Source organism: Narcine bancroftii, chromosome 7 (assembly GCF_036971445.1).
Source record: "Narcine bancroftii isolate sNarBan1 chromosome 7, sNarBan1.hap1, whole genome shotgun sequence".
Taxonomy (NCBI): Eukaryota; Metazoa; Chordata; class Chondrichthyes; order Torpediniformes; family Narcinidae; genus Narcine; species Narcine bancroftii.
The window spans coordinates 207,587,317-207,609,987 of NC_091475.1; the positions used below are offsets into that span (position 1 = coordinate 207,587,317).

General features: G+C 41.5%; 1 protein-coding gene across 1 annotated transcript in view; it reads right to left on the reverse strand.

Annotated features, from left to right (window-relative positions):
- The window catches only part of acer3 (alkaline ceramidase 3), a 222,321-nt gene that overhangs the window by 115,414 nt on the left and 84,236 nt on the right, over nt 1-22,671 (reverse strand). The window contains exons 4-5 of the mRNA XM_069892507.1: nt 21,786-21,838; nt 8,974-9,026 (exon numbers count right to left, since the gene is read on the reverse strand). Coding sequence (XP_069748608.1) covers nt 8,974-9,026; nt 21,786-21,838 — 106 coding nt within the window. The remainder of the gene's footprint in view (nt 1-8,973; nt 9,027-21,785; nt 21,839-22,671) is intronic.

The following is a 22,671-nucleotide window of genomic DNA, read 5'->3' on the forward strand; positions in this document are numbered from 1 at the left end:
GGCCGAAATGGCCTGTTACTGAGCTGTTTAAAAAAAAAAAAAAAATTTTTTTAATTAAAAATTTAATTTAATTCTGTGAATGCAAAGTATGATTTATTGCCTCCCAGATTACTTGGATTAGGCCCAAGGTATTCTGAAAGGGGCAGGGTGAGCAGCCAGATATTACGGTCGATATTGGGTTGAGGCTGAAAGACAGAACCTCAAGAGGAGTCATCTCGTGGTTGCTGCCTGTGCCAAGCGTCAGTGAAGGTAAAAATAGGATGATATTGCAAGAAAAAGGGTTATAGATAAGGTAGGGAAAGTTTACATTGTGTAGGTTTACATTGGTCAGCACAACGTCATGGGATGAACGGCTTGTAACAAGTTGTAATGTTCTATATGTTCCATTGCAGATGAAAGAGTGGCAGAAAAATGGGTGCAGAAGGGAAAGGTTTCAGATTTATGGATCATTGGGATCATTTTTTAACAGGCACAACCTGTTTTAAAAAAAAAGGATAGGTTATGCTGGAACTTTAGGGGGAACCAATATCCTGACAGGCAGATGTGCTAGAGCTGTTGGGGAGAGTATAAACCAGTTTGGCAAAGGGATGGGAAACAGTGATAGAGCAGATGATATACAAGTGGATACAGGATGTAGTTGAGATTGTGAAGAGGGAATTGGCAGTTATTATGGCAAAATTCCAGACAGAAGGATAACAATTTAACTTGTGGTAGGATGGAGACAAAATTGAAAAGGACGAGGAATAAAGGAGTGTTAGTGTTGTATTTAGATGCATACAGTACAAGGATAAAGATGATCTTGCAACACAACTCAACACAACATGGGCGCCACAGAGTCGTGGCTGAAATCACAGCTGGGTGTTGAACATCTAAGGGCGTACGGTATACCAAAAGGACAGGCAGGTGAAGGGGGGTGGTGGGAAATGGGAGAATGGGATGCTGAGATAGTGCTGGGAAAGTTGAAAGTTATGATAGTGGATAAATCACCTGGACCAGATGAACCACACCCCAGGGTTTTGACAGAAGGTAGCTGAAGAAACTGTGGAGGCGTTGGTGGTAATCTTTCAGGAATCACTAAATTCTGAAATGGGTCCAGTGGATTGGAAATGTCACTCCACTCTTTAAGAAAGGAAGAAGGCAAAAGACAGGAAATTAGCAGCTGATTAGCTTGACTTCAGTGGTTGGCAAGATATTCAAATCTATTATTAAGGATGAAGTTTCAGAGTACTTGGAGGCACCCGGTAAAATAGGTTGAAGTCAGCAAGTTTTCCTGAAGGGGAAATCTTGCCTCAGAAACCGGTCAGAATTCTTTGAGAAAATAACAGGAAGGATGGATAAAGAATACCCAGTGGGTGCAGTTTACCAGAGGCCCTTGACATTAGGCTGTTGGTCAAGTTGAGAGCCCAAGGTAATTTGGGAAAGATACTAGCCCGAATAGAAGATTGGCTGACAGGAGGCAGAAAGTGGGGATAAAAGGGGCCTTTTCTGTTTGGCCGTTGGTGATCAATGGTATTCCGCATCTTTTCACATTTTCTGTTAATGATTTCGATAATGAATTAGTTGGCTTTATGGCCCAGTTTGCAGGCAATACAAAGATTGGAGGATGGGCAAGTAATGTGGAGGAAGCACTGAGTCTGCAGAAAGACTTAGGTTAGGAGACTGGGCAAGGTAATGGCAGAGGAGTAGAGTGTAGTGAAGTGTATGATCATGTACTTGGGTGGAAAGAATAAAGGTGTAGACTATATTCCAAAACAGAAAATGAGTTCAGAAATCAGAGACCCAGAGAGACTTGGCAGTCCTCATGCAAGTCTCCTTAATGGTTAACTTGCATGTGGAATTGGTGGTAAGGAAGATGAATAGAATGCAAGCATTCATTTTGAGAGGGATGGAATATAAAAGGAATGAGATGTTGAGGCTTTATAAAGCATTGGTCAGACCACACTTGGAATATTGTGAGCTTTTTTTGGCTCCAACTTCCATGAGAAAAAACAACAATGCGATGATCTTCAAACGATTAAGGTTGTCCAATGCTAAGGAAGGATGTGTTGACATTGGAAAGGATCCAGAAGAGGTTTACAAGGGTGATCCTCAGAGAGAATGGGTTTTCATACCAGGAGCTTTTGATGGCACTGGGATTGTACTCATTGGAGTTTAGAAGGATGAGATCTCACTGAAACCTACTGAATACTGAAAGGCCTGGAGAGAGTGGATGTGGAGAGAATGTTTCATCTGGTGGGGGAGTCTGGCACCAGAGGGCATAGCACCAGAATACAAAAATATCCCTTTATGACAGAGATGAAGAGGAATCTTGATCAGGAAGGGAATCAAGGGTTATGGGGAGAAAGCAGGAGAATGTTTTGAAACAGATAGTAAATCACCTAATTTGGTTTCTGAATCTTATGGTCTAAGAGGATGAGTCGTGCAAGGATAGGAACCATCAGGGATATTAGTGTAAACATGTGCCTAGAGTTGGAGGAAATAGCAGCAGTCCTTAATAAATACTTACTTCAATATTCACCAGAGAAAACGACCTTGGCAATTGTAAAATGATCTTGGGACAAACTCAGGCACATTGACATTAAGAAGTTAGATAAATTACCAGGACCAGACAAGGTTTACCCATGGCTACTGGGGGAAGCAAATGAGATTGATGAGCCGCTGGCTAAGGATTTTCATATCGTCACAAGGGACAAAAGTACTTGAGAATTGGAGGGTTGCAAATGTTGCTCTCCTGTTCAAGAACCAATGAGTCTTACTTCAAAGGTGGCCAAGCTGTTGTAGAAGATCCGAAAAGACAGGATTTACAAGCATTCAGAGAGACATAATCTCATCAGGGATAGTCAGCTTGGCTTTGCCAGAGGAAGGTTACGTTTCACGAGCCTGATTGAATTCTTTCAGGATGTTACAAAGAACATTGATGAAGGAAGAGCAGTGGATGTAGTGTATATGAATTTCAGTAAGGTTCTCCTTGCAAAGTTAATTCAAAAAGTAACGAGGCATGAAATACAAGGAGGCCTTGCTTTGTGAATACAGAATTGGCTTGCTCAGAGAAGCCAGAAGGTGGTTGGAGATAGTTCATGTTCTGCATGGAGGTTGACGACCAATGGATCTGTTCTGGGACCCTTCTCTTTGGATGAGGAAGTGGAAGGGTGAGTTAGTAAGTTTGCAGATGACATGAAAGTGGGTGGTGTTGTGGATAGTCTGGATGGTTGCCAGAGATTACTAAGGGACATTATTAGGATGCAGTGCTGGGATGAGAAGAAGCAGGTGGAGTTTAACTCAGAAAAGTATAATGCTATTAATTTTGGTAAGTCAAATTTGAAAGCAGAATATAATGTTAATGGGAGGATACTGAGCAGTGTAGAAGGCCTGAGCGATCTTGGAATCTGTGTCCATAGGACACACAAAGCTGCTGCATAGGTTGATTCTGTGGTTGAGATGGTGTATGGTGTGTCAGCCTTCATCAACCGTGGGATCGAGTTCCAGAGCCAGGAAGTAATATTGTAGCTATACAAGACCTTAGTTTGACTCCACTTGGATTATTGCATTTGGTTCTGGTCACTTCACTACAGGAAGGATGTGGATGCTATACAGAGGGTGCAGAGGAGATTTACCTAGATTGGAGAGCAAACCTTATGAAGACAGGCTGAGAGAACTTGGTCTTTTCTCCTTGGAGTGACGGAGGATGAGTGGTAACCTGATAGAGGTGCTCAAGATGATGAAGGACATTGTGGATGGCCAGGGGCTTCCCCCCCCCCCCCAAGGCTGAAATGGCTAACACCACTGATCATAGATTTAAGATGCTTGGGAGTGAGTACAAGAGGGGAATGTAAGAGGCAAGTTCTTCACACAGAGAGTGGCGGATGCATGGAATGCACTGCAGGCAACAGCAGTGGATGGAGGTACAATAGGATCTTTTAAGAGACATTAGGTAGGTACATGGAACTAAGAAAAATGGAGGGAGATGCAGGGGGGAATTTTTGGCTGTTGGTAGAGTAGGTTATTCAGTCAGCACAACACTGGGCCAAAGGGCCTGTACTGTTCAGTATAAGGATATTAAAGGTTACGGAGAGAAGGCGGGGACGGGGTACTGAACTTTAAGATCAGCCATGATCTCGTTGAATGGCGGAGCAGGCTCGAAGGGTCGAATGACCTACTCCTGCTCTATCTTCTATGTTTCTATGTTCTGTAGATATTTGTGAAGGAATCGTTAACCAAAGGATCACACATGTACCAACATGTTCTCATTATCCAATTAATCCTACCTCTTGCATTTGTTTCCTTTTTTAAAAAACTATAAATCCAGAGTTCAGTCAGTATATCTTAAATTGTAATTCTGGCAAAAAGAGGCAGAGATGAAGAGGTGCCTACATTCAATAAACCTACTCTTGCTATCCCAAAGTACGATCAGCGTAAATATTTCATTTTGACTCCAACTGAACCCCACAATTTTGAACATCTCTATCAAATACCCCAACAGTTAATCTAACTTCAGATGTGATATAAAGAACATTTTCCTGAATGTCAAAAATTAGGTCTCACTAGCTGAGGACAAAGGCTCAATTTCCACAAGGAAAAACAATTATACATGTTAAATTCTGTGCACAGTATAAAGAATTGCCTGCAACCAGTGAACTTGGAAGAAGGAGAAGTGAGATTGAACTGTGAATCAAAGAACTTTTCTTAAATGTACACACACATCATACACGCACGCTTAGAATTAGAAGTTAATAGTGATAAGTTAAAGTTTGATTCTGTTTTTATGTTTAAAGATAATTAAAAACAACTTTTGTTTAAGTAACCATTTGTCGCGGTGAATATCTATTGCTGCTGGGTTTTGGGGTCCTTTGGGCTCGTAACCTTCAGCTTGAGTCAGTTGTGAAGAAGGGGAATCCAAAATTATCATCATATCTAGAGGAATGGGAATATAAAGTGCAGGGATGTGATGTTGAGGTTTTATTTTCACTGGTGAGGCATCACTTGGAGTAAAGAGTACAGTTTTGGGCTCCTTTTTTAAGAAAGGATGAGCTGGCATTGGAGAGGGTTCAGAGAAAATTTACAAGAACAATTCCTGGAAATAAGGTATTTGATAGCTCTTGGTCCGTACCTTTTGCAGTTCAGAAGAATGGGGGAGGCGGGGGGGGGGGCAGCGGTGGCTTCTAAAAGAAGCATTTTGAATGTTGAAAGGCCTGGACATAGTAGATGTGGAAATATTGCTCCCCATGGTAGAGGAGTAAGGTCAAGAGGTTACAACTTATAGTCAGGGTATCAAGGGTTTATGGGGAGAAGGCAGGAGAGTGGGGCTGAGTGGGAGAATGACAGAGCAGGATCACTGGCTTTGCTCCTATATTTAATTGTCTTACCACAATAGACCCCAGCATCTGCAGATTTTCTTATTTATCAATGTTTATAAAATTCTGCAGATGATGGAAATCTGAAATGAAACATCAAAAGTTGATAAAAACTACAATGGAAGTCGTCAATCCATCATGATAACTTTATTTTGCCACAGGTTCTTAGTGTCCTGTGTATTTACCAGTATCTCTTGGACTTATTCCAAACTTAAATTTGTTTCTCCCAAATTCACAGACTAGCAAGCAATGATGACAAATTTGAAATAAAAAAGGACCAAAGTATAATATAACAAAAGAGTTAACAACTTAATAATGGGAAAGGAATTACATTCATGTACCCATCTGGTCTCAACCTCCAACCAAACTTCACTAAAGACCAGAATTGAACTCTGAGACAGCTTGAAGAGGGATCCAGACCTGCTAGAAAAATGGGTAGATGGAATTTAAAGCATACAAGTGTGAAGTGTTCCATTTTGGAAGGACAAACCAAAGTGGGACATACACGGGAAATGGTAGGACATTGAGGAGTGAAGTAGAACAGAGGGATCTTGGAATAGAGACACACACTTCCCTGAAAGTGGTGTCACAGGTAGATAGGGTTTCAAAGAGAGATTTTGGCACATTGGCCTTCATAAATCAAATTATGGTGAAGTGGCATAAGATATTGGTGAGGCCAAATTTGGAGTATTGTGCGCAGTTTCAGACACCCAACTACAGGAAAGATATCAATAAAACTGAGAGTCCAGTGAAGATTTACGAGGATGCTGACGTGACTTCAGGAACTGAGTTTCAGGGAAATGTGAATCAGGTTAGGACTTTATTTCCTGGAAAGTAGAAGAATGAGGGGAGATTTGATAGAGGTATACAAAATTATGATGGGTATAGATAGAGTAAATGCAAGGAGGCTTTTTCCAACTAAAGTTAGGTGATAGACAAACCATGGAATATAGGTTAAGGGTGAAAGGGGAGAAGTTTAGGGGATATTTCTTCACACTGAGAGGTGGGAGTATGGAATGAATTTCCAGCTGAAGGGATGAATACTGACTCAACTTTAACATTTAAGAAAAATTTGGACAGATACATGGATAGGAGGGGTATGGACGATATGGACTGGCTGCAGTTCAGTGGAGCTAGGCAGAATAATAGCTCTGAACTAATAATAGATCATAAATTAGATCAGCCATGATCGTATTGAATGGCGGAGCAGGCTCGATGGGCCATTTTTGGCCTACTCCTGTTCCTACTTCCTATGAACAGACTAGGAGGGCCGAATGGTCCACTTTTTTCTGAGCTGTAATGTTTTATGGTTCTATAAATGAATTTCTTTTAGGTTTTAAAAAATTGCATTTGATGTATATTTCAGCCACACAGATAAACCACTGAGCCATACACTAAAAAGTCAACTGTTGGTATTAGTAACACTACCTAGTGGATACCAACGAATAATGCAGTCGCATAGTCATTTTGAGATCCTCCAATTTAGTGTTCACGTTCTCCTCTCATTCATGGCCCACAACATTTACAAGAAAAATGTTTCTGCAAATCTAGGTTTGGCTTTTGGACTGATTTGGACTTGTGACTGTCCTGATGTTCACTAGAATTGGTATATCCCAAGGAGTTTGTTCAAATAGTCTAACACTAATAGAAGAACTAGTGGAGAAACATAAAATGTTGACATTTGATGTAACATTCAGCATAATATCTACAATGATGTGAAACAGTATTGTACTTTGGAATGTGCCTCATTTACCTTCTCCAATCAATGAATACACACCAGACAAAATACAGTTGATATAATCTCAGGCTTCATGTTACAACGGAACAAGATGTTGGGGAGACCACACTTGGAGTATTGTGTGCAGTCTTGTTACCCAGCTACAGGAAAGACGTTATTAAAATGAAAAAGGTACAGAAAAGATTCACAGGAATATTACCAGGACTAGCAGACTTTAATCATAAGGAGAGGTTGAATAAGTTGGGCCCCTCTTCCTACCCCATAGGTGGAGCTTTGGAGGCTCAATGGGAACCTTACAGAGGTTTATAAATTCATAAGGGCCACAGACAAGGTAAATAATCATAGTCTGCACCGTGTAAAGTGATTACAGAGCCAGCGACTAGGATTTGAACTGCAATGAGTTTGTACCTTCTCCTAGTGTCTGAATGGATTTTCCAAAGGTGCTCCAATTTCCTCCCACCCTCCAAAACATATGGGGCTCTAGGTTAATTTGGTGGCATGGGTTCAAACAACTGGAATCAGATTCTACTATGTTGTAAGTAAATTTACAAATTTTTGAAATAAAATTCATTTAAATTTAATCAAGGCAAAATGGGAAAGATTTAAAAAGGGACTTGAAGGTCAATGGTTTACACACAGAGGTTGGTGGGTAAATGGAACCAGAAGCTGGAGGTAGCAATGGAGTCGGATAAAATTGAAACGGGTACATGTAAGCAAACATTTAGAGAGATATAGGATGAATAGGAATAGCTTGGGGAGGCAATTTAACCAGCGTTGCCATTTTTTTTTTCATTTACAAGTGCTCCTCTACTTAGGACAGTCTTAGACGTAGAATTTTTTAAAGTTCTGATGGTTTGATTCCTGAAGACGATGTGTCAATGCCCCAGTACGTTCTACGAGCTGTTTCTGAGCATCATCCGAAGAGAGTGAAATTGATGACCCGGTCACTTTAGCATCCCCGCCATCCAGCAATTAATTTTGGTTCAATGTTCCAAACATTCTTCATGCCCAGTGTGCTTTCAGCTGTGTAAGTTAATGGTTTTTCCAATAAAGGTCTTCAAAATGTAATCATAAAAAAATGGTAGGTGCGGTAATCTTTTTCGACTTACAATTTATTTTTACTTATGATGGGTTTGCTAGAATGTAACCCCATTGAAAGTTGAGGACCAGCTGTATAAATTTAGACATACAGCACCCTAACAGCCCCTTCCGGCCCACAAGTCCGTGCCGCCCAATTAACCTACACCCCCAGTACGTTTTGAATGGTGGGAGGAAAATGGAGCCCCTGGAGGAAACCTCACTCAAACACAGAGAGAACATACAAACTCCTGTCAGACAGGGCAGGATTCAAAGCCCGGTCCCAATTGCTGGCACCGTAAAGGCATTGCACTAACCGCTGCGCCAACCACGCTGCTCGTTTGGGCCAAAAAGCTTGCTAGTATGCTGAAAGACTCTTCAGCGGCGAAGGGGAAATGGGAATCTGAGGGGTCCAGTTATTTTTCTGTACAAAACAAAAGTTGTGATCGGGAATGAGCTGCCAGGAGGTGGGAGTGGAAAGAAGAATGGTAACATTTAAGCAGTAATGGGCATGGTGGTCAGCATTGATGTTGAAGCCAAAAAAAAAATTCTATGCTGCACAACTCCATGGCTCTGTTTTAATATATTTCATTATCAACCTTTCAGAATAGACGAGAAGGAAAGGAATTTTTTAAAATCTGACCAATCGCTCCACAGCTTGATGCACATTTTGTCATTAAATATAATAGGAAAATGATTGGTGAATTTGATGTCCTTCTCACTTCCTGGATGCTTCTTTCTGAACTTGAGCACTGCATACATCACACATATGGTTGATTGACTTATGAAAAGCGGAGTAGTACTCACAGGCAGTAGACAAATACACAGCAGCTGTAGATCATGGGAAGTTCATCCAACAACTATGACAAAAAGCCAGAAGAAATAATTAATTTCACTAGCAGAGCAGAGCACAACTGGAGTTACCTCAACATAATGTGCGACAGCAACTGAAGACATTCATGACATAACTTCACCCTTCTGTATTCAGGTGCGGGTATCAACGGATTGCACAAGTACAATTGGACGAACCAGCGTTCTCCGGTCCTCGGTGCAAAAACTTGCAAACACACAACCAGACATACAGACAAGTGAAACGTATGCAGAACAAACATGCATATGTAAAAATAAATGTTGCGTAGAGGGTTAGCGCGAGCAATTCATTGAGTCGTTCAGCAGACTCATGCTAAATGAGTGAAATAGTTCCAGTGAAAGCTGCCGAAGAAAGAAAGATCCTTTCTCTCTACCAGTTCTTTTCAAAAAGCCACACAATTGACCGTGTGTTTCGAATACTCAGCAAAGATATATGAACATAAATTTCTGCAACAGTAAATAGAAGTTCTTCAATCGAAGTAGGGGTCTGCATGGAGCAAGTTTGATTGAATCAAAGTAGGGGTCTGCATGGAGCAAGTTTGATTGAATCGAAGTACGGGTCTGCATGGAGCAAGTTTGATTGAATCAAAGTAGGGGTCTGCATGGAGCAAGTTTGATTGAATTGAAGTAGGGGTCTGCATGGAGCAAGTTTGATTGAATCAAAGTAAGGGTCTGCATGGAGCAAGTTTGATTGAATCGAAGTAGGGGTCTGCATGGAGCAAGTTTGATTGAATCGAAGTAGGGGTCTGCATGGAGCCAGTTTGATTGAATCGAAGTAGGGGTCTGAATGGAGCAAGTTTGATTGAATTGAAGTAGGGGTCTGCATGGAGAAAGTTTGATTGAATCAAAGTAGGGGTCTGCATGGAGCAAGTTTGATTGAATCGAAGTAGGGGTCTGCAAGGAGCAAGTTTGATTGAATCAAAGAAGGGGTCTGCAGGGAGCAAGTTTGATTGAATCAAAGTAGGGGTCTGCATGGAGCAAGTTTGATTGAATCAAAGTAGGGGTCTGCATGGAGTAAGTTTGATTGAATCAAAGTAGGGGTCTGCAGGGAGCAAGTTTGATTGAATCAAAGTAGGGGTCTGCAGGGAGCAAGTTTGATTGAATCAAAGTAGGGGTCTGCAGGGAGCAAGTTTGATTCAATCAAAGTAGGGGTCTGCAGGGAGCAAGTTTGATTGAATTGAAGTAGGGGTCTGCAGGGAGCAAATTTGATTGAATCAAAGTAGGGGTCTGCAGGGAGCAAGTTTGATTGAATCAAAGTAGGGGTCTGCAGGGAGCAAGTTTGATTGAATCAAAGTAGGGGTCTGCATGGAGCAAGTTTGATTGAATCAAAGTAGGGGTCTGCATGGAGCAAGTTTGATTGAATCAAAGTAGGGGTCTGCATGGAGCAAGTTTGATTGAATCAAAGTAGGGGTCTGCATGGAGCAAGTTTGATTGAATCGAAGTACGGGTCTGCATGGAGCAAGTTTGATTGAATCAAAGTAGGGGTCTGCATGGAGCAAGTTTGATTGAATTGAAGTAGGGGTCTGCATGGAGCAAGTTTGATTGAATCAAAGTAAGGGTCTGCATGGAGCAAGTTTGATTGAATCGAAGTAGGGGTCTGCATGGAGTAAGTTTGATTGAATCAAAGTAGGGGTCTGCAGGGAGCAAGTTTGATTGAATCAAAGTAGGGGTCTGCAGGGAGCAAGTTTGATTGAATCAAAGTAGGGGTCTGCATGGAGCAAGTTTGATTGAATCAAAGTAGGGGTCTGCATGGAGCAAGTTTGATTGAATCAAAGTTGGGGTCTGCATGGAGCAAGTTTGATTGAATCGAAGTACGGGTCTGCATGGAGCAAGTTTGATTGAATCAAAGTAGGGGTCTGCATGGAGCAAGTTTGATTGAATTGAAGTAGGGGTCTGCATGGAGCAAGTTTGATTGAATCAAAGTAAGGGTCTGCATGGAGCAAGTTTGATTGAATCGAAGTAGGGGTCTGCATGGAGCAAGTTTGATTGAATCGAAGTAGGGGTCTGCATGGAGCCAGTTTGATTGAATCGAAGTAGGGGTCTGCATGGAGCAAGTTTGATTGAATCGAAGTAGGGGTCTGCATGGAGCAAGTTTGATTGAATCAAAGTAGGGGTCTGCAGGGAGCAAGTTTGATTGAATCGAAGTAGGGGTCTGCAAGGAGCAAGTTTGATTGAATCAAAGAAGGGGTCTGCATGGAGCAAGTTTGATTGAATCAAAGTAGGGGTCTGCATGGAGCAAGTTTGATTGAATCAAAGTAGGGGTCTGCATGGAGCAAGTTTGATTGAATCAAAGTAGGGGTCTGCAGGGAGCAAGTTTGATTGAATCAAAGTAGGGGTCTGCAGGGAGCAAGTTTGATTGAATCAAAGTAGGGGTCTGCAGGGAGCAAGTTTGATTGAATCAAAGTAGGGGTCTGCAGGGAGCAAGTTTGATTGAATTGAAGTAGGGGTCTGCAGGGAGCAAATTTGATTGAATCAAAGTAGGGGTCTGCAGGGAGCAAGTTTGATTGAATCAAAGTAGGGGTCTGCAGGGAGCAAGTTTGATTGAATCAAAGTAGGGGTCTGCATGGAGCAAGTTTGATTGAATCAAAGTAGGGGTCTGCATGGAGCAAGTTTGATTGAATCAAAGTAGGGGTCTGCATGGAGCAAGTTTGATTGAATCAAAGTAGGGGTCTGCAGGGAGCAAGTTTGATTGAATCAAAGTAGGGGTCTGCAGGGAGCAAGTTTGATTGAATCAAAGTAGGGGTCTGCAGGGAGCAAGTTTGATTGAATCAAAGTAGGGGTCTGCAGGGAGCAAGTTTGATTGAATTGAAGTAGGGGTCTGCAGGGAGCAAATTTGATTGAATCAAAGTAGGGGTCTGCAGGGAGCAAGTTTGATTGAATCAAAGTAGGGGTCTGCAGGGAGCAAGTTTGATTGAATCAAAGTAGGGGTCTGCAGGGAGCAAGTTTGATTGAATCAAAGTAGGGGTCTGCAGGGAGCAAGTTTGATTGAATCAAAGTAGGGGTCTGCAGGGAGCAAGTTTGATTGAATCAAAGTAGGGGTCTGCATGGAGCAAGTTTGATTGAATCAAAGTAGGGGTCTGCAGGGAGCAAGTTTGATTGAATTAAAGTAGGGGTCTGCAGGGAGCAAGTTTGATTGAATCAAAGTAGGGGTCTGCATGGAGTAAGTTTGATTGAATCAAAGTAGGGGTCTGCAGGGAGCAAGTTTGATTGAATCAAAGTAGGGGTCTGCAGGGAGCAAGTTTGATTGAATCAAAGTAGGGGTCTGCATGGAGCAAGTTTGATTGAATCAAAGTAGGGGTCTGCAGGGAGCAAGTTTGATTGAATCAAAGTAGGGGTCTGCATGGAGCAAGTTTGATTGAATCAAAGTAGGGGTCTGCAGGGAGCAAGTTTGATTGAATCAAAGTAGGGGTCTGCAGGGAGCAAGTTTGATTGAATCAAAGTAGGGGTCTGCAGGGAGCAAGTTTGATTGAATCAAAGTAGGGGTCTGCAGGGAGCAAGTTTGATTGAATCAAAGTAGGGGTCTGCATGGAGCAAGTTTGATTGAATCAAAGTAGGGGTCTGCAGGGAGCAAGTTTGATTGAATCAAAGTAGGGGTCTGCATGGAGCAAGTTTGATTGAATCAAAGTAGGGGTCTGCAGGGAGCAAGTTTGATTGAATTAAAGTAGGGGTCTGCAGGGAGCAAGTTTGATTGAATCAAAGTAGGGGTCTGCATGGAGCAAGTTTGATTGAATCAAAGTAGGGGTCTGCAGGGAGCAAGTTTGATTGAATCAAAGTAGAGGTCTGCAGGGAGCAAGTTTGATTGAATCAAAGTAGTGGTCTGCATGGAGTAAGTTTGATTGAATCAAAGTAGGGGTCTGCAGGGAGCAAGTTTGATTGAATCAAAGTAGGGGTCTGCAGGGAGCAAGTTTGATTGAATCAAAGTGGGGTCTGCATGGAGCAAGTTTGATTGAATCAAAGTAGGGGTCTGCAGGGAGCAAGTTTGATTGAATCAAAGTAGGGGTCTGCATGGAGCAAGTTTGATTGAATCAAAGTAGGGGTCTGCAGGGAGCAAGTTTGATTGAATCAAAGTAGGGGTCTGCAGGGAGCAAGTTTGATTGAATCGTAGGGGTCTGCAGGGAGCAAGTTTGATTGAATCAAAGTAGGGGTCTGCATGCAGCAAGTTTGATTGAATCAAAGTAGGGGTCTGCATGGAGCAAGTTTGATTGAATCAAAGTTGGGGTCTGCAGGGAGCAAGTTTGATTGAATCAAAGTAGGGGTCTGCAGGGAGCAAGTTTGATTGAATCAAAGTAGGGGTCTGCAGGGAGCAAGTTTGATTGAATCAAAGTAGGGGTCTGCAGGGAGCAAGTTTGATTGAATCAAAGTAGGGGTCTGCAGGGAGCAAGTTTGATTGAATCAAAGTAGGGGTCTGCAGGGAGCAAGTTTGATTGAATCAAAGTAGGGGTCTGCATGGAGCAAGTTTGATTGAATCAAAGTAGGGGTCTGCAGGGAGCAAGTTTGATTGAATCAAAGTAGGGGTCTGCATGGAGCAAGTTTGATTGAATCAAAGTAGGGGTCTGCAGGGAGCAAGTTTGATTGAATCAAAGTAGGGGTCTGCAGGGAGCAAGTTTGATTGAATCAAAGTAGGGGTCTGCATGGAGCAAGTTTGATTAAATCGAAGTAGGGGTCTGCATGGAGCAAGTTTGATTGAATCAAAGTAGGGGTCTGCAGGGAGCAAGTTTGATTGAATTGAAGTAGGGGTCTGCATGGAGCAAGTTTGATTGAATCAAAGTAGGGGTCTGCATGGAGCAAGTTTGATTGAATCAAAGTAGGGGTCTGCATGGAGCAAGTTTGATTGAATCAAAGTAGGGGTCTGCATGGAGCAAGTTTGATTGAATCGAAGTAGGGGTCTGCATGGAGCAAGTTTGATTGAATCGAAGTAGGTGTTTGCAAGGAGCAAGTTTGATGAATTACATCATGCAGTGGAGAATAGTGTTTTTATTTTACTGGAATTTCTTTTTGAAGTAAACTTTTTAAGTATTTCTTATAATTTTGTTATGGGATGTGAGACAACATCATCACTTTTTCACATCTTGCAATGGTTATCAATCCTCTGCAATCAAGCTCAATGCACACTTAAGCCATCCCAACTATGATCGTGTAATCATCCCTCGACAAGAGGCGTTGTCTTAAGAAAGCAGCCTCTCTTCTCAAGGACCCTCACCACCCAGGTCATGCCCTCTTTACATCGCCACCATCAGGAAGGAACAGGATCCTGAAGACGAACCTCCAATGGTACAAAAACACCTGGTTTCTCTTCACTATCAGATGTCAGAATGGGCAATGAACCACACAAGATACCCAGTTTTTCCTCTTCTTTTGCACTCAACTATTTTTTTTTTTAAATGTAATTTATAGCAATATTTGCACCTGTAATGCTGCCGTAGATCAACGAATTTCATGACACATTCTTGACAATAAATTCTGATTCTCTGTATATGATGGTTGGAAGTGACAATTTGCCAGACTCTCAAAACTTTTTCCCGCAACCTCTTCATTTCTTGATCACTGACAAGGATTTTTTTTCCCAGTGGTGATGTCACTTTTCTATCCAAAATAAATATGGTTTTTACATAAACGCAGTTTTCGTCTTGGATCAACCTTTCCAATTCGTGAATTAAAAAAGCTAATGTGGGAAAAGTGTGTATGCATATGTGTGTGGCTGGGTGGGGATGGGGTAGAGGGGAATGGGGGTGAAATAATGAAGACCACACTCAGAATTTACCATCCATTTTTGCGTACAAGTCAACTGGCAGCTGTCGAGTCCCCTTTTTCATCCTCATTTTAATGGTTTTATCATATAATCAGGTGTATAAGTCAACCCCCAAAAATTGAGCTGTTGGGCATTGGCTGAAGGTGGTTACCATGGAGGCTCCAGCAAAACAATGAAAGTATGAAGCGAGTTTTAAGTTAAAAGAAATAGAAATGACCAAGAAAACCAACAACTGCTCTGCTGCGAGAAAATTTGATGTATATGTGTAGAGCTCGTCGAAAGAACCAAAGACTTGTTGATCCAAACCAAGGCTTTTATTAGCAAAAGACAGGAGCTCTTCACAGGTGGCCGACCAGTCCGGAATGATCCGACCTGGCTAGGGACACAACCCTTTAAGGCCCAGACAGTAGGCGTGGCTTAGCTCTCAGCCAATCGCTGTAAGCACAGTCTAGATACAGTAACTATATACACTATGTACATTGGTGATAGATCTGTACTATCACAATATGAGAAGTTGGTAAGAGATTGGAGTGTGACAGATTATGCTATATTTTATATTGTATATAGATATGTTTTAAAGGAGACAAATTGTGGCAGGTTTTTAGTGTAGGTCACATACAAACACTTCAAAACATACCTCATTTAAAATGTCAGAGGTCTGTTCCAGCCAGACAGTCCAGGCTCCAAGTGCCTCTGCACAAGCTTTGACGAAGGCCTATAAGGACTTCAGAAGTTGGTGTTAATTGGACATGCTATGGAGTTATGGATTATTGTTTTGGAAAGCAACAGATGAATGAACTCAGAAAATTAGGTCCAGAGCCGCAGTCTGTCTGAGTGCAGTTGGCTGTTCTAAGAGGGTCATGTGGTTTTCTCTGAGAGAGAGAAAGAGAGAATTCAGTTCTACAGTCCAGCAGCAGCAGCCGCTGGGACTGGAACAGGACAAGCTGGAAAACTTGAGGAAAAACCCCAATTTGAAGATGGGTTGTGAGTTCTGAGTTCAGCCTGGTCAAAGCTCTGTGGTCCATACAAGAGGAGATGACTGGCTGTATAATGTTTCACTTGAAATAAGGGAAACCTAAAAGGAACTCTGTGATGACCTGAAAGAAAGAGGCTATCAACTGGAAAACCCTGATGGGGCACGTTTCTTCGGCAAGACACTGAAGTGGCTGATCGGAAGGGATCAGATGTGGGTGTCCCAACAAATCCCTCTCTGCAAACCGACAAGAACCTTCCTGATCATTTACCTTTCAAGCACCAAATCCTGGTGAAATTCATAAGTGTTAAATTCTGTGCACAGTATAAAAATTGCCTGATACCAGTGAACTTGGAGGAGTGAGAAGTGAGATTGGACTGTGAACCAAAGAACTTTTTATTGAACTTACATACACATTACATACAGGTGCACTTAGAATTAGAAAGGGGTTAAGTTAATAGTAATAAGTTAAAGTTTGATCCTGTTTTCATGTTTAAAGATAATTAAAAGCAACTTTTGTTTAAGTAACCATTTGTCTTGGTGAATTTTTATTGCTGCTGGGTTTTGAGGTCCACAGGACTCATAACAGGAGAAAGAAGAGACTTTAAGAAAAATACCAAAAAGGCAATGTTCGATGACAAAAAGTAATCACTTGTTGGCCAGAGATGGAAAATCATGTTGCAGAATGGGTAGGTGAACAAAAACAGGATTGCTACATCGTCACACAAAATAAAATAACATTTGCACTGAAGTGGGCATAGTTGCACCCAGAATGCAGTAAAGATTTTGAAGCTACAGTAGGCTTCCTGTTTCATGAACAGGAAAAATCTGGTATTGTGCCAAAAAAACAAAAATTGCTCAGAAATTACCAAAAGATCTTGATCATAAAGTTACAAGTTTTTACCCGTTTATTCCACATAACCAGCAGAAACATTAGTTGCAGTGGCAAATAGTGGAAACATGAACAAAACCCCCTTGAATTTCGACACGATAGGCAATAGAGCAATGGAATGGAAGGTATGAAAACAGTGCAAACCAGAAGTGCAGGCCATGAAAGGAGAAGGTTCATGGTGGTGTTAGCGTGCATTGCTGAGAGGACAAAGACCCATGATAATCTTCAAGCGCAAAATAAAACCGAAAATGAAATTCCCTGCAGGTATTTTTGTATATTTTCATGAAAAAGGATAGATGGATAGACAATGTGTTGAACAGGCAGCCAGGCAGTTTATACAAAGCAACAGAGTTTGCTGGTCTGGGATATGTTTCTTAGTCAAGTGACTGAGAAGACTAAAAGTAGATTAACACTACATAATACTTACATGGCAGTTATCCCAGGTGGTTTGATGTCTTGATTGCAACTTCTTGATGTGTGCTTTGTTACAAATCAAGGGGACCCCTAAACCCAGCAGCAATTGATATTCACCAAGACAAATGGTTACTTAAACCAAAGTTGCTTTTAATTATCTTTAAACTTAAAAATAGAATCAAACTTTAACTTATCTCTATTGACTTACTTAACCAAACTTAGCCCCCTTCTAATCCTAAGCACTCGTGTATGTAATGTGTGTGTAAATTCAGAAAAGTTATTTGGTTCACAGTCCAATCTCACTTCATTCCTCCAACTTCACTGGTTGCAGGCAATTCCTATAAAGTTCACCAGGCTTTGGTGCTTGTAAGGTAAATGGTTACCACTCAGGAAGGTTCTTGTCAGTTTAGAGAGAGAGATTTGTTGTTCCAGGACATCCACAACTGATGTACTTCCATCAACCACTCCAGTGTCTTGCTGACGAAACTTGCCCCTTCAGGGTTCTCCAGATGATAACCTCTTTCTTTCAGGTCCCACAGAGTTCCTTTTTGTTTCTCTTCTTCCAAGTGAAACATTAGACTGCCAGTCCTCTCCTCTTGCATAAACCACAAGGGCTTTGACCAGGTCGTCTTCCAAATGGGGCTTTCCACATGCTTGCCAGCTTGTCCTGTTCCAGTCCCAGCTACTTCTGCCAGCTGTAACACTGTACAAGTGATCTCTGCATCTTTCTCTCTCTCTCTCACTCTCTCTGAGAGAAAGCCTGTTTGACTCTCTCTGCTTGCAAAGCCATATGATCCTCTTAGAACAACAAGCTCTCCACCAGACAATATGTGGCTCCAACAAGCTCTTTCACCCGTTGCATTTTGTAAATAACAATCCATTAGTGAAGACTCCTGAGCATTCTTCAAAGCTCTTGCAAATGCTCTGAGGACCTGATATGCCTAGAATGGGTCAGAGCTCCAGTATTTTAAATAAGATCTGTTTTAAAGTGTTTGTATGTAACCTACTCTAACAAACCTTTCTCAATTTATCTCCCAAAAACATATCTATATACTCCGTCACAGCTTGAACAAGCCAGTCAAAGACCACAGGGGTAAAGAATGAAATACATGGATGACTAGTGCAGAAAATCATTCACAAAAGGCGCATCAATGCGAACTGCATCACTTGATTGTACTGTGTGACTGCTCAAAGCATGGGACAAAGTGTTTAAAAAGTGTGGTATATCTTGTGCAATTGATGGTACAGTAGATCATTTATTGTGAGACACTGACAATGAACCTGAAACCGCCTCATCAGATAGAGACTGGGACCCGTGTGATGAATGCATAAACAGTAAGGATATGGATCAGCCTCATCAGATAGAGACTGGGACCCGTGTGATGAATGTATAAACAGTAAGGATATGGATCCACATCATCAGATAGAGACTGGGACCCGTGTGGATCTGTTTTCCACATTCTTGCTTCAAATGATGATCATGGTTTTGAAGGATTCTAAATGTGCTTTTTTTTTTTAAAAAAAATAAAAATTTTGTTTTAATATACTGGTATCATGAAATTTTGTGGTAGATTTTTTCAAGAGTCGAATTATACACCAAATTGGTTTTCAAGGGTCGACCTTTCTGCCTAATTGGCGTCCAGCAGTTTTTTTTAGTTGAATTTAAGGACTCAAAATTATATCTGATGTACAATGCGACCCCCATTTTTTGAGAGATTTTTGAGGGTTTCAAGATGACATGCTCCAAAATATACAGTAAAGGTTTGAGACTCGGCACACTGAACGATGATTTCTTCAAAACAATTTTGGTTCACTTTTATTCAAAACACATTGAATTTGAAGAGGCTTTCTTTCAGGAAGCTATTCCCCTCTTTATCATGCATTACATGTATTACAATCAGCTGCTTGAGAAGCTCCAATACCAAGCAAAGCTACACAAATAAAATTACAGGCCTAGAGGCCACATAGTCACCAAACCCATTAGTATTCAGGCAGCAATTCTCCTCATTCATTCATGGAATATAGACAATACTGGCTAAGTTCTGATTCAAAAGCTTCGATCTCAGAATTAATTATTTTTTCCCCACTCCATCCATGGGATAGAACACAGAACAGTCTTGCACAGGAACAAGTCTTTTGGCCCATGTGCAAGCACCAAATATTATGCCAAATTTAAAGTAAAAGACTGCTATTTGCATTTGATTCCTTTACATCCCTCCATTTCCTGCATATTCATGCATCTATCTGAAAGCTGCTTAAATGCTATTATAGATGCTGGGATTCTAGAGGGTGTTGAGGGCATTAAGGGCTCCCAGAGGGCTTCAGGCGCTGAAGGCTTCCTGATCATGTCGGAGGTTTGGATATGGAGCTCAGATTGCCAGTGAATCAAACAGGAATCTGTGCGGTTGCAGAAGCTGCGGGCACGCTGGAGGAGAATCCACCAGTGTGTCGGAAGGGATTCTCTTTTGCTTCTCTTTCTTTCATACTGTAAGGGGTGCCAGGCAACACTAATGGTGATTCTTGTATGCCAAGCAGAGGCAATTCCTGTAGCAATAAAGGAATCTTGAATACTATTCACAGCCTGTTCCAGGCACCCACCACTCTGTGTAAAAAAAACTCCAATAAATTTTTCCCCTCTCATCTTAAATTCACATCCTCCTGAATGCAACATTTTTACCATGGGGAAAAAAATTCTGTCTGTCCATCCGATCTATACCACTCATGATTTCATAAACTTTATATTTCATAAGCCTCCCCCAAATCATTCTTCAGGTTCTAAAGTTTCAGAGAAAACAACCAAGTTTGTCCAACTTTTCCTGAAATATACCCTCCAATCCAGGAAACATCCTGGTAAATCTCTCTGGTACTCTTATCAAAGCCTAGTAAATAGTGTTTACTTGCTAGTCACAGGATTTGCTCATACATTCACTTGTTATGGGATCATCCAAACTTTCTCTAATCTCCTGAATAACGCTATGTTCAAAGCCCAGCTGAGACATCAAAGTGCTCAACAGAATGCTTTGTGAAGTCAAGTAAAGCCTGCAAGGTGATATGATACACTTCCAAACCTTTTGTTCATTGCAGCCTTGTGCATAGTCATCTTTCACCAAGAAAATGACAGATTTAAAGAAGTGCCCCCTTTCACAAGGAATGTGCAAATCTTATGCCCTGCCCCCTCAACTAGAAATCCCATGCAAAATACAACAACTGCAGACGCTGGAATTGAATGAACAAAGAGAGGCTGGAGGGACTCAGTAGGTCAGGAAGCATCCATGAAGGGAGACAGCAAGCAAAGTGGTTAGCATAATGCTGTTATAGCACCAGCGACCCAGGTTTAAATCCGTGCTGTTTGTCAGGAATTTGCATGTGTTCTCCCCGTGTCTGTGTGGTTTTTACTCCAGTTACATCCCACCCTCCAAAACGTACAGAGTTCATTGGAGTATTTGGGCGGTACGTGCTTGTGGCCCGGAAAGAAGATGAATGTCTCCACCTTCACCCTCCCTCCTCCCACCTGACTCCATGCCCTCCACCTTTCCTCAGTCCACATCACCTGCAGGCCCCTGCCCTCTCCTCTTCATACCTCTTCCCTCACCTCTAATGTCCTCATGTAGGGTCTCAACTTGAAATATTGACAGTTCTTTCCCCACCAACCCCCAATAAATGTGTCTGACCCGCCGAATCCCTCCAGAAGTTTGTTTTTGCTCCAGATTCCAACACTTGTAGTCTCTTAGATCCACAAATGCTTCTGAAGCAGCAATGTCACGCAAAAGCAAAGCAGCAAGTAGTAATAGACATTCAAGTCCAAAACAACATCCTGGTCCAATTTAGACATAACAATTTACAGCACGGAAACAGGCCATTAGGCCCTTCTAGTCCGCACCGAACCAAACACCCCTTTCTAGTCCCACCTCCCTGCACAATGCCCATAACCCTCCATCTTCTTCTCATCCATAGACCTGTCCAACCTTTTCTTAAATAATACAATTGACTCCGCCGCCACTATTTCTCCCGGAAGATCATTCCACACGGCTACCACTCTCTGAGTAAAGAAGTTCCCCCTCATGTTACCTCTAAACCTCTGCCCCTTAATTCTTAACTCATGTCCTCTTGTTTTAATCTTTCCTCCTCTTAACGGAAATAGTCTATCCACATCCACTCTGTCTATCCCTTTCATAATTTTAAATACTTCTATCAAATCCCCTCTCAACCTTCTACGCTCCAAAGAATAAAGTCTGTCCAATCTCTCCCTATACTCTAGATGCTTAAACCCAGGTAACATTCTGGTAAACCTTCTCTGCACTCTCTCCACTGTCAAAGGATAGGGTAGATCCTGGCATTTACTTTGATATTAACAGAAAATGTGTTTCATTTGCACATAGACCATTAGTTTTCAAGGGCATAACGGATAACATAGAGGTTAACACAACACTATTACTGCACCAGTGACCTGGGTTCGAATCCAGCGCTGCGTGCAAGGTGTTTGTACGCTCTCCCAGAGTCTGTGTGGGTTTCCTCTGGGTGCTCCGGTTTCCTCCCACCCTCCAAAAAAGTACGGGTTTTGTATGTCAATTGGTGTATTTGGGCGGCACAGGTTTGTGGGCCAGAAGGGCCAGTTACCTTGCTGTACGTCTAAATTTAAAATTAAATCAAAGCAGAAAGGCAATCAGGAAACTAAAGATTCAACAAATGAATTAACACTGGATAGTTGTGTAGCTTCTCACCTGCATTTCATATTTCAGTGTCATGTGGAAGCACCACGACCCTATTCCCACAGCTGAAACAAGAATAAAATTAGAAGATTAAGAAATTGGAAACATTTGGTATATGTACAAAATTCATATTCAAAAACTGCCTAGAAGATGCCAAGTTGTCTAAAATAACTTCACACACGTCCAGCTGTTAGAAAAGGCTTAATAGGCTTTTATAATTTTGCCGAATTCAATATTATTTTACCCCCATGAATATACAAAGGAATTTCTCCTAAATATGGGTATTAACTGCCATACCATGTAACCACAAAAGTCTGTGACATGAAATCATGGGCATTCTACCCTTATTTTTAATTCCCATACATATTTGTGTAATCGAATGTTTTGGACTAATATTTTGGGTCAAATTTGGGGGGGGGGGGGTTGACTCTTACATGGGTCATACTTTCGACTGTGGTAAAGGCGTTGTTCAAGGCATCAGGGCAAAAAAAGGGAGGGGTTAGACTTTTACACAGGTCATATGAAAGCATGTGATTTTGTGGCAAAAAAAAAAAGAGGGGCTTTATGCAGTAATTTTTACAAAAGGCAGTCATGCAGAAAAGCATGTGGGAATATTTCAAAACACAAGTGTCCAGACATGATTTGATCAATTTTCATACTGATAACAACTATCAAATGAGCTAATTCCTTTGGGTTGTCTATCAAATATTAACAGGATGGGAGTCGAAAAAAAGTGTTAAAATTGGTGAGATGTCACTAGCTTCAAATGAATTGTTAAGCACTAAACATCCCCAGAGATTCCCAGGAAAGAATTCCCCATCCTTCCAGTACTCATCTTGAATTTCTATCAATTGTAATTTGGCAGAGGATACCAACGAGTTAACCATAAATTTAATCA